The 15,964-nt window shown below is 53.4% G+C and overlaps 11 protein-coding genes across 11 annotated transcripts in view; 7 read left to right on the top strand and 4 right to left on the bottom strand.

The window, feature by feature from the left end:
- Positions 1–85: 85 nt before the first annotated feature.
- Positions 86–497, top strand: SNOG_13409 (hypothetical protein; the record flags this gene model as incomplete). The annotated part of the gene is made up of 2 exons (XM_001803569.1): positions 86–233; positions 286–497. 2 exons carry the CDS (start codon positions 86–88, stop codon positions 495–497), a joined length of 360 nt encoding a protein of 119 aa, XP_001803621.1.
- Positions 498–1,619: 1,122 nt separating this feature from the next.
- On the top strand, positions 1,620–2,292 carry SNOG_13410 (hypothetical protein; the record flags this gene model as incomplete). Its single annotated transcript, XM_001803570.1, has 2 exons — positions 1,620–2,192; positions 2,236–2,292. 2 exons carry the CDS (start codon positions 1,620–1,622, stop codon positions 2,290–2,292), a joined length of 630 nt encoding a protein of 209 aa, XP_001803622.1.
- A 170-nt stretch (positions 2,293–2,462) lies between these two features.
- Positions 2,463–4,722, top strand: SNOG_13411 (hypothetical protein; the record flags this gene model as incomplete). The annotated part of the gene is made up of 3 exons (XM_001803571.1): positions 2,463–2,499; positions 2,741–3,871; positions 4,016–4,722. 3 exons carry the CDS (start codon positions 2,463–2,465, stop codon positions 4,720–4,722), a joined length of 1,875 nt encoding a protein of 624 aa, XP_001803623.1.
- Positions 4,723–5,249: 527 nt separating this feature from the next.
- Positions 5,250–5,915, top strand: SNOG_13412 (hypothetical protein; the record flags this gene model as incomplete). The annotated part of the gene is made up of 2 exons (XM_001803572.1): positions 5,250–5,280; positions 5,350–5,915. The coding sequence occupies 2 exons, from the start codon at positions 5,250–5,252 to the stop codon at positions 5,913–5,915; spliced, it is 597 nt and encodes a 198-aa protein (XP_001803624.1).
- Positions 5,916–6,074: 159 nt separating this feature from the next.
- SNOG_13413 (hypothetical protein) lies at positions 6,075–7,294 on the bottom strand (the record flags this gene model as incomplete). Its single annotated transcript, XM_001803573.1, has 1 exon — positions 6,075–7,294. One exon carries the CDS (start codon positions 7,292–7,294, stop codon positions 6,215–6,217), a length of 1,080 nt encoding a protein of 359 aa, XP_001803625.1. The 3' UTR covers positions 6,075–6,214.
- A 1,017-nt stretch (positions 7,295–8,311) lies between these two features.
- SNOG_13414 (hypothetical protein) lies at positions 8,312–8,758 on the top strand (the record flags this gene model as incomplete). Its single annotated transcript, XM_001803574.1, has 1 exon — positions 8,312–8,758. The coding sequence occupies one exon, from the start codon at positions 8,312–8,314 to the stop codon at positions 8,756–8,758; it is 447 nt and encodes a 148-aa protein (XP_001803626.1).
- Positions 8,759–9,011: 253 nt separating this feature from the next.
- SNOG_13415 (hypothetical protein) lies at positions 9,012–9,350 on the bottom strand (the record flags this gene model as incomplete). The annotated part of the gene is made up of 1 exon (XM_001803575.1): positions 9,012–9,350. The coding sequence occupies one exon, from the start codon at positions 9,348–9,350 to the stop codon at positions 9,012–9,014; it is 339 nt and encodes a 112-aa protein (XP_001803627.1).
- Positions 9,351–9,835: 485 nt separating this feature from the next.
- On the top strand, positions 9,836–10,953 carry SNOG_13416 (hypothetical protein; the record flags this gene model as incomplete). Its single annotated transcript, XM_001803576.1, has 2 exons — positions 9,836–10,472; positions 10,574–10,953. 2 exons carry the CDS (start codon positions 9,836–9,838, stop codon positions 10,951–10,953), a joined length of 1,017 nt encoding a protein of 338 aa, XP_001803628.1.
- A 321-nt stretch (positions 10,954–11,274) lies between these two features.
- On the bottom strand, positions 11,275–13,029 carry SNOG_13417 (hypothetical protein; the record flags this gene model as incomplete). The annotated part of the gene is made up of 4 exons (XM_001803577.1): positions 11,275–12,167; positions 12,213–12,801; positions 12,850–12,932; positions 12,979–13,029. The coding sequence occupies 4 exons, from the start codon at positions 13,027–13,029 to the stop codon at positions 11,430–11,432; spliced, it is 1,461 nt and encodes a 486-aa protein (XP_001803629.1). The 3' UTR covers positions 11,275–11,429.
- Positions 13,030–13,417: 388 nt separating this feature from the next.
- SNOG_13418 (hypothetical protein) lies at positions 13,418–14,561 on the top strand (the record flags this gene model as incomplete). Its single annotated transcript, XM_001803578.1, has 3 exons — positions 13,418–13,556; positions 13,858–14,286; positions 14,347–14,561. 3 exons carry the CDS (start codon positions 13,418–13,420, stop codon positions 14,559–14,561), a joined length of 783 nt encoding a protein of 260 aa, XP_001803630.1.
- A 686-nt stretch (positions 14,562–15,247) lies between these two features.
- The window catches only part of SNOG_13419 (hypothetical protein), a 1,094-nt gene continuing 377 nt past the window's right edge, over positions 15,248–15,964 (bottom strand). The window contains exon 2 of the mRNA XM_001803579.1: positions 15,248–15,622. Within this exon, the coding sequence (XP_001803631.1) occupies positions 15,450–15,622 (173 nt within the window). The 3' untranslated portion in view covers positions 15,248–15,449. The remainder of the gene's footprint in view (positions 15,623–15,964) is intronic.

A 15,964-nucleotide genomic window follows, 5' to 3' on the forward strand; every position in this document is an offset into this window, starting at 1 on the left:
TCGCAGATTCCACGCAGTTTCATCTCTTCCTACACAGCTTATCCTAGCCAGCCATCGAAACCAAATCCATACAGATGCCAGCATTATGTGCCCCATTCCCAAAGAGTCACGGGGTTTCGTTGTGGACGATGGCATGTGCGATTGCTGGGCTGACGCAGACTATACACCGCCTGAGGAGCTCGACCACCTCATGAGTGAACGCGAATGCGAACAAGCGCAGGATGAGGAATCAGGTACAAGACTCAAGAACTATCATTAGGAGTGTGCTAATCCTGACTCGTGTAGAGCTAGAAGATTTCGAGATTCCGACGCCACGCAGGGCTAAATCGTTTCAGCAGCGTCTAGCCGAGAAGAAGACGCGCGCAAAGCGGTTGAACATGGCGAACGAAGCTTGCCGCTGGCGTATGCACCAAGCAAAGACCAAACAAGTCCTACCACCCACTCCCAAGTCCGCGAAGAATCCTACGTCCATGAAGAATATGGCTCCTCCTGCATAGAGCACCCGGCCACAAGCCAAATCGACCACTGAATCATGTACGGGCACTGAATCAAATCAGGCATCCCGCTGGATCTTCGGGTACAACTTTGGCGTCTTACGTGGGCGGATTGGGCGAATGCGTCCGAGTTCGAATAGGTTCAAGACACCTACAAGCAAAGATAAGGACACGTTGTCACAGCGGAGCTTTATGAGTACGGTGACGCGTCAAAGGATTTTGGATGCACTCGAGTGGGACTCAGATTGATTTATCGAAGGGGTGTTCCGGCATCAGTGTTAGTTCGATCCGTTCGAAGATCATGCGAAAGGGGTGGATATTGGTCAGTGACTTGAGCGATCGGAGTCGGACGATTCAGAATGAAGTTTTGCCGTAGTTTGCAGCGGCGAGATAGAGCGAATTCGTGTGCAAGATCCTGGGAGTTAAGAGAATTGATAGCGACTTTTTGAGGTAGATGAGGCAACACTTCGGCGAGCGACTGCGGCCTTCACCACGACAGTAGTTCGTTGACTCAACTGAATGAAATGCTATCACTCAGTCGTGTAAACAAAACCACGGGGTCGACCGTCTCTGATAACTTTCAGAAGCTCCTGGAGGTATTTACATGCTTATCTTAAAGACATGAATCAGGAATAAAATCGAAGCCGTAAACTTCCATCGCGTCGTTTCGTCCGCACGTCGAGGCGCTTGCTCTTAGTTGTGTGGACTGTTTGTTGGCTTCGCGGCAACTAACGGCCGTCACTGAAGTTTGGTACAATAACAGCTAGTCTCATAGACTACCATCCACGATCACCTGCGGTACCATGGTCTATGGGTGAGACATAACTAAGCAGCATAGGTCAATAGAAACAATAGGAACCGAACTTCCCATATATATAGCGCTCACCTTCGTGCCTGCACCTAGTAGTCTCCTTGTTGATTGCGCCTACACTTCAGAACTACCTACTGAATTGAGCAAGCTGACTACCCATCCAACAAGATACGCAGCACCCGGCTGGCAAGCTTTGCTACGACTACTGAGTGCCACAATAAACAAGAGCATAATTTCCACGTCGCCGAAGCCAGCCTGCAAGGAGAAGACTTGCAGAGATGGATTATTCCTACAGACGTTATGAAACCCTAATGATGGCAGAGGCAAACTTGCAGCCTTACGCAGGTCGCATATTGGATGCATCCATCAGACGGCAATTCTTCGACCATATACAAAGGTGTCAAACTCAACCTTACGGTAATGTACCGGGATCGATGGATGTTCCATATCAGAGCCTGGCGACTACATCTAGCAATGACCGGGATCACGATGCCCATATCATGAACGACTGGTATCAGGAATGGTCAACAGCGTCCAAAGATCCGCTCCCTTCGAACATCAGGCCTATGAATATCTTGAGCGAGCCAGTACGGGGTCATCGAAATGCTCCTCAGCACAGGCCAAAGGAAGTCTGGCTTGACCACTACGAACCCGATATGGTGCCGGAAGGACGCGTGCTCCAAAACGTAAGAGCAGAGCGCGAAGAGAGACGCTACCTCGAAGAGGACGCAGAAAGCGTGGTGCGGCAGGCAGAACGTACTATCGACAGACTGGAGGTGATGGAGGCTACGCGAAGGTCTAATGTGGTCGATTTGACTGGCGACTCAGTGGACAAGAGCAGAGATGGAGTATATGTCCAGACCGCCCACAGCCTGAGAGATACGAAAGTACATTTTTGACCAGTAGTCACGACTTTAGAATGTACCATAGGTCTTTTCACGACGACCCGAGCTCTCGCCAGGATCCGCCCAGACAGCACTCCAATGATCTCGATCTTCCGCTTCCTACTTCCACACGCGGTCCTTATCGTATCCAAGCCGATAACATAGAGCATCTGTATCTATGTTATCCGCAATCCACTTTTGCGCCAGGGCGACGGCCATTTTACGACTACAGCCAACCTGGCTCATTCGATAGGCGTGGTGAAATGAATGAACATGGTCACTACGCGCAACAGGAGCCCAATCGATACATGTTCGTACAGTGATTAGATCACCATAGCAACGAAATAAGGCATTTCTCTGTCACTTCACCATCTCCCGATTCACTAGCGCGATCCTCGGTGTACTAATCCGCTCTGGGAACCTTCCCTCTAGCCTATTATCTCGACCAACATCCCCTCGTCACAACTTGCCTCTCTCCACCAGCTCGCAACATCGACCACGCTCAGAAAATACTAAAGCTCGCTTCGATCTTGAAAGGATGAATCTTTCAGATCGACCCAACTCCACGGACAAAGGCCGTTCGAATGGCGTTCTGCCGGAACAAGAGGAGATAGGAGGAACACATCGTCGTCCCTACGGCTCTCTGGGCAATCCAAACGCCACTGGTGGTCAGCAGATGGCTCTCGATCCCGCATATGGTGGTCCTGAGGACTATGCCATGACCTCCGCACAACCTCAGCCCATGCAATTGGGTGACTCCGCTAACGGATTCGGACTTCACGAACAGCTAACTTCTGCTGCCGCTGGACCGCCGCAAGACGAATCTTCCAAGAACCCCAAAAATGCGATCGGTAATCCATACGCACAGAACCAATCCATGGTCGCCGCAAACCAGCCCCCACAAGCTCCACCGTCCTTGAGCGAGCCTTACCTACAATCCAAGCCAGACCACATTTATAACATGCCTGGAGGTACATTGCTTCAATTCACGCTTGTTGAAGTGATTGCCTTGTTGGTCAATTGGTTCAAGGTGTATCCTGACTTGGCTGAACGCTTCCTGAATAACGGTCTTAGTTCGGCAACACACATAGTCATCCTGGAGGAGCATCGCAATGTGGTCATGACAGAGAAGGATCGCAACCGCACCAAGGACCTCATCTCTGACGCCAATCGTCGCTCGATGCGTAAGATTAGTGAGGGCTGGACGAAGGCCAAGCACAAGAAGCCGGAGGGTTGGAATGGCAACACTCTATCAGTGAATCATCTCACTCACGAAAAGGGTGTTAAGGCTCGACCGGTCCTGATGAAAGTTCTCATGAACGACATCAAGCATCTTCCACAAGGCGATGATGCCGGAGATCTGACTCGCGCTCTCGAATATGCCATGAGCAACCAGAAGCGTGGTCCTAACGGGGAACCACTGGAGTGGCTTTTCCCTGATGATCTCCATACCATTCTTGGTCACATCGGGTACACTACGATCACACAAAATCACCTTGATGGAGCCGCAGTCGCGCGATACGACAAGATTTGCAAGCAGAAGGAACAGCTTGATCGCAAGCGTCGCCGCGAATCGCAGGAAGCCGGAATGCCTCCTCCCGCTTCGAAGCGTCGAATCCGTGGTGAACGCAATGCTGGCGACAACCAATCTGGCCAACCGGTTTTCCAGCCATCTGCACAGGGTACACTGTCTACCCTTCTATCTACTGGGCCAACTCCATCCGGCTTCGTGTTTCAGAGCGGCTCGCGCATGATAGCTCCGCAGCCATCATTTCGGGATGCGTTACATGCTTCTATCGAACCCTCCCTACAGGACCACAATGCAGTACGAGAGACAGATGCGCGTCCGAATGCTGCGTTCGCACATCAAGCAAATCAGGCTGCTATTCCGACCCTGAGCATGCCTTTCGCATCGTCTTTCGGTGCCAAGCAGTACAACTCAGCGCAAGAGCACGTTGAGCGGCCGAACGCTGCGTTCGCTGAACAAGTAGAGCAGGCTGCTATCCCAACACTGAGCATGCCATTTGGATTGCCTCTCGCTGCAAAGGAGCAAGTCAAGGAGCATACCCCCGACATGTCCAACGGGCTCAACCAATCCGCTCCAATCGCTTCTCCTCCAAACATACTATCTGTCCAGCCAAAAGCCGCCGACGATACCTTCTTGTTCGCCCAAGAAGATGTCGACATCAGCATTACAGAGATCGATGCCATAATAGCTGGAAACCAGACCTACAACTTCAGCGATCTGCTGGCTGGTCCGTTCTCTGACTTCAGGCCAGATTCTATAGCGGGGATCATGCAGCAGTATCCGAAAGCGTATCCACTCACTCAGGTACTGGGCGAATGCGTCGAGGCCGATGATCTGGAGGATGAGGGCGTTGTCGCTCGTGCGGCGCGTTGGTGCCGGGATCCTGATAATTTCGCCAGCCACTATACAGTGCGTGATCTGGGGTTTGTGGTGACGCTGCAGAACCTTGTGGAGGACGCTAAGAAGAATGGGTTTGATGGATCTGTGGAGGACGCTGTGCAGTAGGAAGTTCTTGGGGAAGCACGGACAAGCGGACGCGGTGACGTTGTGTAAGCGAGTGGCTGCGTAGATTGACGTAACTGGGTTGTTCCTGAAGTATTTTCAGAAGAACTTGAAATAAGTTGACAGACATTGTCGAGATCTTGGCCGATGATGCAGCCGTCATGTGAGGTCGTGTTGTCTAAATCGTGATGTTAGTCATACCAGTTTAAGATGTAACCGCACAGTTAGTCCTGCACAACTAAAGATTGAGTGGTAAGAAATAGTTTTGGTCTGCCATTTCCCGGTTCGACAACCTCAACATAGCAAAAGTCCGAAACTAGCGCCAATCGGTACCGCGTCAGTGTACTCGTGCAGAAAAAGGTTAAGACCCAGAGAAACATCTGTTTCTCGAATTTTCATATAAACCCGGCCTACTCGTACGACTCTTACGATAACCAGAATTACCGTCTCTTCACCACACTCAGCATTCGGTCTTCATTCTGTCAACTTTATCGACCTGCCCTTAAGTTAGCACCGTCCTATCGTCAGACATGGCGGCGACCGTAGTCATAATGAGTGGCGGTGTAGCCGCGCAAAATAGAAGAAGAATAGAGCAGGCGCAGAGGTGTTATGCACCTGAAATCGACATAGATACAGCTCCACCAAGCGGCCAGCCTCTGCCCCAACAGGTGCGCACCGTGTGGATCCGTCAAATCATCAACGATGAAGATGCACCTTTAATAAACGGAATCAAGTGTGTCAAGCGGTTCCTGAATCCTCTTGAGTATCTGGATCAACAACGTAAGAGGAAGCAATCCAAAGTCCTCGAGGATGTCAACGCCTCATCAGCACCACTACACCAGCTTCCCGTCCAAATTCTTCAGCGAGTGGCATCGTTCATGAGACCTGAGGATGTATTGGCTCTCTCGATTACGTGTCGCTGGTTTGCCGTAGTTCTTCAGAAGGAGTTGCAGATTTCCATCGACACGAGATGGACTCTTAGGCGGAGGTTGTTCGCGGAGAGATGGAAAGAAATCGCAGACAATGAGCGAATTCACTTCCCTCGAGGCCAGACGATGCTTTGTTTTCGTTGTCTTAGCGCACATCTTGTCCTGGAGTTTAGTATACGTGAGCGGACGCGCAGTGCGCATGTGCGCTGGTGTCTCTGGGGACCGGAAGAGAGGGTGATGATCAGGCGGAGTAGAAATGGCGCCTGAGGAAGTACAAGTTGGATCTGAGGAGGGTCGGACGATCTGCCTTCGGCGCTGGTAGAAGCGAGGAATAGCGCATACATGGTAAGAGAGTGGTGTGAAGGAAGAGTTGGAGGACAGGTGAATAATGGGTATATTTGAGGAGAAGGAAGCTGGTGTCAAGATCGTTTGTACTAGCCTGTCTACCTCCACGTTGTTATTGAGCATAGCATTAATCGTCGGGGAGACAAACGAGACCATTCAGAAACCACAATCGCATACGCTGCTTTCCCTGCCATCGGCATTGGAAAGCAAAATCATCAGCCTCAGATCTCCACCTTCCACTCCACCCCAACATCCTCCTCCCACCCGCTCCACTCCTCCCTCGCCCTCTTCGCAAAAACCTCCTCGCCCAATTTTCCCCTCAAAAAGTCCACCAAACTCGTCTGTCTCGTACACCACTCCCAATAACCCCCGCCCTCCCTTTCACTCCCCTCTGCCGCAAGCCACGCCCCCGTCTTCCCCCCCTCATCCGTCTCGACACCGATATACTTCTCCGTCGCCTTGAGCACCGCAAACCCAGGATTCGACAACCACACACGCCAGTCAACGTCAAATTTGCTGAAAATCGGACTCGAGGTGAAGCCAGGCGTGAATGCGTGAGCTGAGCGCTGGGAGCCGGTGGCGGCAAAGTGGCGTTGTAGCAGGAGTGCGAAGAGGACTTGCTGGGCCTTGGAGTGGACGTAGGACGGGCCAGACGACTTTACTAGGTTGAATTTCTCGGAGATGAAGGCTTTGATGGTGGATACAAGGCCTGCGGATGGGGGTTGCGGGGGCTGCAGAATCAGGTCGGAGGCGAGGTGGCCGGTGCTGGACGTCATCACGATGCGTGCGGTGGGGGAGAGATGCGGTTCGAGGAGCTTTGTCATGAGAAATGAGCCGAGGAAGTTGGTGACGATGACGAGGTCCTTGCCGTCGGGGGTTGTGTTGGATATGTTTTTTGGTGGGGAGGCGATGCCGGCGTTGTGGACGAGAATGTCGATTTTGGATCCTTCTCTTGCCCACCGGTCGCAGAATGCGCGCACAGAAGACATGTCGCTGGTGTCGAGTTTCCAGCAATGGAGTCTTCCGGTACAGCTTTCGCCGATGGTGGTGGTGATCTCATTGATTGCTCGGTCTCCTCGTTCGAGACTGCGACATGCCAAATAGACCGTTGCTCCTTGTCTTGCAAGCTGCTTCGCGATACTGAATCCGATACCGCTGTTTCCACCCGTCACGATTGCAATTTGGCCGCTCAAGTCGCGCTTTGAGACTGGTTGAGGTGTGTAGAGCTTGGCGAATACAAGGGCGCCCAGTGACTTGAACAGAGAGGAGTAAAACGATGCGTATAGACTGAGCGGTGCCATTCTGAATCAAATTGAAAGGAATTTCGCAATGTTTGTCACCCCCATCTGCGTACGCTCGTCTTCAGTATATTATGTATTGCGGCGTAGTCGCTGGTTGCCTAACGCCCGGAAGCAGTAGCGACGACGCTAGCGCTAGCATGACGTGATGATCCTGAAGCACATTGGCTGCGTCTTTAACACTTGGAAACTTCATGTATGAATACAAACTATATTCGCATTCGCGCACCTCGCATAGCTAGCTGCAGACAGCTAGTCCATCTCTACACAGACCTAAACCAGTCTTGGTGTCTTTCCGGCTCTTTCGATTTACACATCGTTGCCGACGACTAGTACCGAAAGTCGCCGCGGCAACACCATACCCACCAAATGCTCGCCCACCCCGATCGAAGATATTCTCAACTTCTCCCACTTGCTCTTCAACTGCCGTTTCCACCTGCGATACTCCATCAGAGACTTTCAAGGTTGCACATGTCTATCAGACCGCATGCTCAACACCATAGTATAAATATTCGTGATGCTCTGGTCATGCAGTAGTTTTCGAAGCACAACAAGGCACAGGCGGTGTTCAAGGGCATGGCCTTTGTACTGAAGGATTGGGGCCATGATGATGGATGTGTGTACTTGAGGGGACTGTGCGAGTGCATTGTGGGCGTCTCTGATGTTCAGATATGCTTGCTGCTAGACGTGCTGTCGCTGTGTTGTTGGTGATGAATTGGTTACACATGAATGATTTTGGTTTTCTTTCGTCATGCCCTGGCGGAGAGGGAAGAAGGCATCAGAAGATCATGGCTGCAAGATGAATGCACGTTGGTGTTGTGTATTCCAAACAGCTCGTTGCTGCTCTTCACCACCTGCGTCGTTTGCAGCATCCAGTCACACCGTCCCCGTCTTCACAGGCCGATAAGTCGTTTGCAAAGCCACCACATTGACTACCCGACACGCGTGTTCTCCACATCCTACACAATCCTCCTCTTCCACAGCGGCCAGAACAAAACCCAGGTCAGCACTCTTGACACCATGCCGACAGATGAACACGGCCAAACCCACGCCGGCACCATCGGCCTCTTCGACGACGCCGACGAGTACGCTGCTACCGCCTTGAGCTCTGAGCGCCGCGAACGTCGAGAACTTGAGTTACAAATCCGCCGTCTTGGGCGTCGTGCGGATCGACAACATCGTAAAGCAGTCAGAGCTGCAGAAGGCAAGACGAAGCTACCATCGTGGCTGGCGAAGATATTTCGGATCGACGAGAAACCAAGCGATGACTGCGACAGAACGATAACATTTACGGAAGAGTGGATTGTGGTGCGCAGGCCAGTGACGCCGGAGCCGGAGTACACGGCGCAGGATATTGATCCAGTGGATTCGTTGTGGTTGAGGGAGTGTGGAATGGTGCGGGTGAAGTCGGATGATGCCGGAGGTTGTCATATTGTGCCGAAGAGCAGTGTCCAGAAGAGTGACTGAGTCAAGGCATTCAGAAGGCAAGCTGCTGCTTACATTTCTTTTTGTTGTGCGCGTTTCTTCGATCGATACCTCGATGAAGGCGTCCAGGATAACGTATGCGCCTGCATTATCTCGATGGACGAGAGTGATTCGTAATGTCCAAATCATGATTGCATGGGGTACCCCAAGTAGTAGAGTCCTGATCCAAATGTGAAGGCTCTTTTCCATCGTGAAGTACAAGCTCGTGCAAGGGCGCGTACTACTCCAGCCGCCCTCAACGCGATCTCCCAACACTCATAATCTTATCCTCGACCTTCTTCAGTAAAACTTCCTTCTCCCTCACCGCCTGCGCCCTCTCATCCTCCAGCCCCTCCAACTCCTTCTCCAGCTCTTTCATGCGCGCAACCTGCTGTTCCTCGCTAACATTCAGCCCGGGCAAACTCGCAATCAGCAGCTCCACTTGCTGCTGCTTGACCACAATGTCGCGGGAAAACTCCTTGAGGTCTTGGTTGAACTGCTCGGGCGAGATTTTCTCGGGCACTGGAGGCTCGGCGGGTTGTGGTGGGTTGGATTGTGGGTTCTCGGATGCGGCCTTGCCCTTGATCTCGGGCATGGTGTCGACACGGTGTTGGCCAGGAGGGACGCTGGGTGGGGCTTGGAGTACTATGTGCGCTATTTGGCGTTGCATCATGTTGAGCAGCTGGCTGGGTTAGCAGGCCATGTGTATCTCAGTGCATTGGGGCGCATACAGCGTCGAGCTCATCTTGGATCTGGGTGAGCTTGTCGCTCATCTTGCGCGTGTATTTTACGGTACTGTATTTAACAGTATTCTGGAGTATGGTACGCAGATGTTTGCGTAAGCGTGGAGTAGTGTTAGGTCCCGTGCAATGTCAGGATGGTAGCAGACGTGGAATGCGGAGCTATGGCGGGAGAGCTCCATAGGGCTGAGCTAAGCTAGCGCGTCGCCGAAAAGTTACGCGACTTCATCTCGTTCCACTCTGATCCAGTACCAGCAGTCCATCACTCACTGCGCTCTGCACCGCGTCTTCAATTCACAGTAAATATGTCACGAATACGTTCACGCAATCTAATACCGTAATGCGACCCTCCCTCCGCCCGCCATGGCCCATCAAAACACAGCTCCTCCGCTGGCACCCCCGTGCTCCGCAAAGCATCCCACGTCGCATCGCAACCACTTCTGCTGCCAATGCTGCCCCGATTGACATCCCCAGTCTGATCCTCTCACCTGGCTCCAAGCACCACAACTCGCTCTCTTCATACGTCGCATATGCAAAGCAGCGGAAACTTGGACCGGACAGTCCAATTTATGTCGGCACCCACTACGAATACACAGTCGCCTTGTCGCTTCTCCGCCTGGGCTTTTCCCTGCTGCGCGTCGGTGCAAAATCAGATGCCGGGATAGACCTCATAGGCCACTGGGTCCTCGCTCCTCTCCACGAACCTCTGCGCGTCATCATCCAGTGCAAAGCCCGCACCATGTCTGTCAGCCCCTGCCACCTGCGCGACCTCGAAGGCTCCTTCCCCGGCGTCCCCCCTTCGTGGCGAAACCAAGACGTCCTGGGCCTGCTGATCACCACGCAAAAAGCCACAAAAGGCACCCTCAAAGCCCTCGGAGAATCCCGCCGTCCCATGGGCTTCATAATGATCTCGCACGATGGGCGCATCCAGCAAATTCGTCTGGAACCGCGCCGCCGCCGAGCGCGGACTGGAAGGCGTAGGCGTGACTGTTCGACATACGCCTCACATCCATTCCCCCACAGACCGCTCCACCACCCCAAAAGCCGTCGAAAAACCCACCGAAATCAAAATCCGCAGGCACGCACAAAGACATCCAACTCACCTGGCTCGGCACGCCCATCTTCCCCGAGCGCGAATCCCTCGACGCCGACACGCTCGCCCTGATGCGCCAAATTCATCCCAAACCGCCCTTCCAGTATTATCAACGAGTCGAAACACGTCTCTCGTCGACGAAAATCGACGCCGCGCTGCGCGATCCTGAGCCGCGCGGCGGCATGGTCGATCCGGAGTCGGCGGAGAAGGTTACGAAATTGGCAATGCCGGAGAGCAGCGAGAAAAAGCCTAGGGGGAGAGGGAGGCCAATCGGGAGGAAAAACAAGCCCAAGGTTAAGCCACGGGGGAGGGGGAGGCCCAAGGGGAGTAAGAATAAACCCAAGGGGGATGCGGAGGCGGGGTGAGGTGTAGTACTTGTGGATAATCAGTGTCCAAAGCATGGATCGTAGACTGGGCGGGGAGGGGTGGGAAGATGAGATGGAGAGGATAGATACACGGTGGTATGGGGATGGTGGGGCAAAGAGGAAGGGGAGATGCCAGCTTGATACCCACTCCAAAACTTCTTTTTTTTTCCAGCAAGAGGGAAGAAATGAGACGCTACTCATACCAAACCTCGCAGCAGTCGAGCATAGAGACCAACAATGACAAGAAAAAGCAAAGTCCAATGGATTGTGCGCCTGCCCACACCCACGTCCCCAGAACAACTAACTGCAGATGCGAACTGCTAACATGACAAGAATTCTGAACATTGACAACATTCTACAAATACATGCTCCAAAAACACGCACACTTGTATGCAAGTCGCATCCATCATATAAACATCTCCCTCCAACGCCTTCCTCCAAACAAAAACCGCCATGCCATCCAACCCATTCCCCTCCTAATAATCAAACCGATCCGGCAAAACTAACGGCGCCACCAAGCTCCACGTATAAATCCCATAGCACACCCACGCGCTGATAATCTTGGCCCAACTCGCCCAATACGTGCGTCCGACGGGCACAAAGCTCTCCTGGACGTCCTTTTCGTCGAAGTTGGTCGTCAGAAGGGTAGCCACCCACGTGGTGCTGAGGAAGAAGATGATGTGGAAGAGCGTGTAGTTGTACTGCGTGGCGTTGCGCTCGTCGTCGCGCGGGTTCTTGACGGGGCCTTCGTCCTCGTCGTCTGAATCGGAGTCGTCCAGGGCGGAGGCGGGGAGCGAGCCGGATTCGACGGCGGCGCGGAGGGCGGCTTGGCGCATGTCGCGGCGCGATTCGGGCTGTTGGGTTACGAGGCCGTGTTCGTAGTCGTCGGTGCCGACTTGGTTGTAGCCGTTGCCGTGCGGGTTGCCTTGGGAGCCGAGCGCGAGGCCGTACGTGGCGGCGCGGGTCGTAGTGTAAGCGACTGTGACGAAGGTGACGATGGCGCCGATGATGATGGTGGCTTTGCGGGTGCCACGAGCGCGGATGAGTGGGTTGCATTGGTGGTCGTCGGGCTCCATGCCGACGGCGGAGAGGGTCAGGTAGGTGCAGTAGACGGCGACGATGGCGGACTGGGCGAGACCGGCGCGGGGGTTGACGTTCTGCACTTCGGGGTGGATGGACACGATGGACGAGACTAGGAGTAGAACCAAGTTGATCTAGAAACATTAGCATGTACTCAGGTCTGCAAGTTATTGACTTACAGTAATGGCTGCCTGGTTCATGCCGCATCCGCTCCTGGCGAAGAAGATGTACATGACGATGGTCATGGCGAACGAGGCCAGGTACATGGTCAGGGCAGATCCGACCAGCATGCCAGTCCACACTCTCGACTCGGTGACCTCAATCTTCTCCTGGCAGTACTCAGCCCAATTGTGCGCTAGATCAACTAGCAGAATAAGACCAATGAGCAGAAACAAGCACGCTCCGATCATGGCAAAGTAGTTGCCCCAGACGATGAAGAAGGTGTTCGGGATGAAGAAGGTCAGGACAATCATGCCAATCCAGCCGAGTATCTTTGGCGCCCAGAATCCGTTCTGGATGGGCGCGCGACCGTCCTTGGAAGACCGCACTCCGATGAGCATGAGGGCCATGAGGACGTGGAAGAAGCCGAGGGCGAAGTTGATGCGCTGGACCGCGACATATCCGTAGCACTGCTCGCCATGGCATTTGATGTCGACGTAGTCCAGAGTGAGGTGGGCCAGCTTCTTCATTGCCCAGTCCGTGAGCATGATCCAGGATACGATCGAGTTGATGAGTAGGATGAGCGCGTATGCGATACGAGTGGCGATGCTGTCACGTTGTCAGTGGATTTCCTTCACCAAGAGACGTTGTACACACCTGTTACCACACTTCCCTCCGCAAGAGCCCATGACGGCGCTGCACGTCGCAGCACCGCAGCAGGAGGCGGCAACGCTCCATACCTGTCGCTGTCAGCATCGCGCAGCCACGTGCATTCATCCTACATACCGTGCCCATGGCGGGCATAGCCAGAAAAGGCAGCGACAGTAGTGCGCCCATGATCGCGATATCGTGTTGTGGTGGTGTTGAGGCGTGACTGTCGGTTGTGCATGCGCATGACGTTCCCCAGCACCTGCGCGCCTCGGCGGCTCTTCCCGCCAAGCCCGGCAACGTTATCTCCGACCAGACGCCGTGATCGTCCCAACTCCACCGGGAAGCCCACCATGTGTCGTCGATGTGTCACTTGAGGCTCTTCCTGTGACTGCGCGACGATAAGCTTGATAGACGTTCCTTTTCTTCTGCCACCATACCGTGTTCTTCTCTCACGCTCCCACTGCTCTTAACCTTCCGGAACTTTATCCCGACACAGTTGCGACTTGCGCGACTTGACAGCTTAGATACTCGATGATCTCGCAATTGCGATAACACAATATCCCTTATGACCACCATGGTCGCTCAAGAGGAAGTCACCACTCACAAAAAGACGCGTATCATATCTGTCGTTGCTGCAACAACAATTGCGCTGGCTTGCGGGACGAATGTATGTCACTCCGATCAAGAAGACGAGAATAAGCTCATATTTGATAGTATGCCTACTCAGCATGGGCTCCTCAATTCGCCGATAAACTCCAGCTATCTGCTACTCAAAGCAACATCATCGTACGGACCCTCGAAACCCTCCACTGTACATCATCTCACATCTAGTAGGGCACGGCTGCGAATCTCGGCATGTATGCTTCGGGCATTCCCATGGGTATCATAACGGATAAGAGAGGACCACGTCCGGCGGCAATTATTGGCATGGTCACGCTGCTGGTCGGCTACTATCCCATCAAGCTCGGTAGGACGAAATGTCTCCAACGATGCTACAGGGCTGACTATTGGCAGCATACGATAAGGGCCCGGGAGGCATGAGCGTAGGATTGATATCATTCTGCTCGTTCTTGAGCGGCGTGGGCAGCTGTTCGGCATTCCAGGCCTCGCTGAAGACGGCAACTCTCAACTGGCCGACACATCGTGGAACAGCGACAGCATGTCCATTGGCCGCCTTCGGACTCAGCGCTTTCTTCTACACCGTCATCGCAGGATTCGCCTTCCCTGGCGACACCTCTGGACTGCTAATGTTGCTATCCCTTGCAACATCTCTTCTCGTCCTCGTTTCGATACCCTTCTTGATCGTCGTGGACCACCAGAAAGGCGCCGACTACGCCGCCTTACCCACCAGTGAGAATGGCCGGCGAAACTCAAATCTGCTCCACCGGGCAAAGTCGCATGGTACTCGGTACAAGGCATCTGCGGTACCACAACCTGAAAACAGTAAGTTCATCTCGTTATTGCACATACCCCTGCCCCGTCACCTGCCAACCACATCCGCAGATGAAGACGATCCAAGCGGTCCCTCCACTGAAGAATCATCCCTACTATCAGTCCCTGGAGACATCGTCGATGAAGACGATGCGGCAAGTAAGAAGTCGTCTCACTCACACTATATAGATGTTACTGGCCTAGCGCTGCTTTACAAGCCGGACTTTTGGCAGCTTTGGGTTCTACTGGGCTTGCTCACTGGTGTTGGGCTGATGACTATCAAGTAAGTAAGCGTCACAATCATTCATGCCATTCTCTAATTGTTGCAGCAACATCGGCCACGACGTGCAAGCACTCTGGAGCCACTGGGACCCGTCCGTCGGCAAGAAGTTCGTCGCAGATCGCCAACTGTGGCACGTCTCGATCCTTTCTGTCTGCTCCTTTCTCGGACGCCTTTCATCTGGCATCGGCTCTGACCTCATCGTCAAGCGCCTCCACCACTCCCGCTTCTGGTGTGCCGCTATCTCAGCCACTATCTTCTCCTTCGCCCAATTCTGCGCCATCCGTATCGAGGATCCAAACTTCCTCTGGGCCGTCTCGGGACTTACTGGTCTAGCGTATGGCGTGTTGTTTGGCGTCTTCCCCGCTCTTGTAGTTGATGCATTTGGGGCGGACGGCTTTGCTGTGAATTGGGGCTTCATGACCATCGCACCTGTTGTCAGTGGCAATATCTACAACCTCTTCTACGGCGCCGCTTACGCATTCCAACTCAATTGTCGAGCCGGATGGCCAGCGTGGGTGTGAGTTCGGGGCTGAAGTGCTTCCGCACAGCGTACTATGTCACGCTGGTATCTAGTGTGCTTGGCATTTTCGCATGCTTCTGGGGTATTTACACAGAACACAGGAGGAAGGAGAGGGTGTTGGAGGAGTATGAAACACACCGCGATGCATAGTCCGACAACAACATAGACTTTCAACAGTAACATGTAGATTCCCTATATCTAGCTAGCCCCGTAGCATGATGAACGTCGCCTTGTCCCATGTCTTCATTACTCCAAGACGAAATTAACCCCGCAAACACACACACACACACACAGCTGAAAAAAATCGTCTGAAACTCCCTAATCACACCCTTATATCCTAACTCCCGTCCCGACCAAGACCCTCATTTCAACTTACTCAACCCCCTCCATCTCCGACAATAACCTCTCCAGCGACTCAATCCCGCTGCGCACCCGCTCTTCAAAATCCTCGGTCAGCCCGTCATCGCGTTCGCGCCATTCTTGCTCTACGCCCTCGAATTCTAGTGCTGCTGCGGAGAGCAGGCGGGACCAGTGTTCGGAGCGCTCTGGGGAGGGTTAGATGGGAGGATTGGGAGGGGAGGAGGGCGAGGTGAAAGGTGGGGGAGGAGGGTGGATGGCGTGGGGGGAGGGAAGAGGAAAGTGGGTGATGGTGTAGACAAGGAAACGACAAACGACCATGGTAACTTTGAGGGGTATATTATGGACGAGGAATTGAGCGGGTATGAGAATGGTAGCGAGGTAGATGGGGTTCGGTTGTGAATATCGGAGAGGATAGGAGTATACCATGGTATTTGCGCCAAGAGAAGGCAAGCGGGTAGTATGTTGGTGGTAATAGTTGCAGTTCAGGGAAGGAAATGAGGGTGGTGGAGAGAAGGGGATGATGGTGT

This window comes from Parastagonospora nodorum (genome assembly GCF_000146915.1).
Source record: "Parastagonospora nodorum SN15 chromosome Unknown scaffold_26, whole genome shotgun sequence".
Taxonomy (NCBI): domain Eukaryota; kingdom Fungi; phylum Ascomycota; class Dothideomycetes; order Pleosporales; family Phaeosphaeriaceae; genus Parastagonospora; species Parastagonospora nodorum.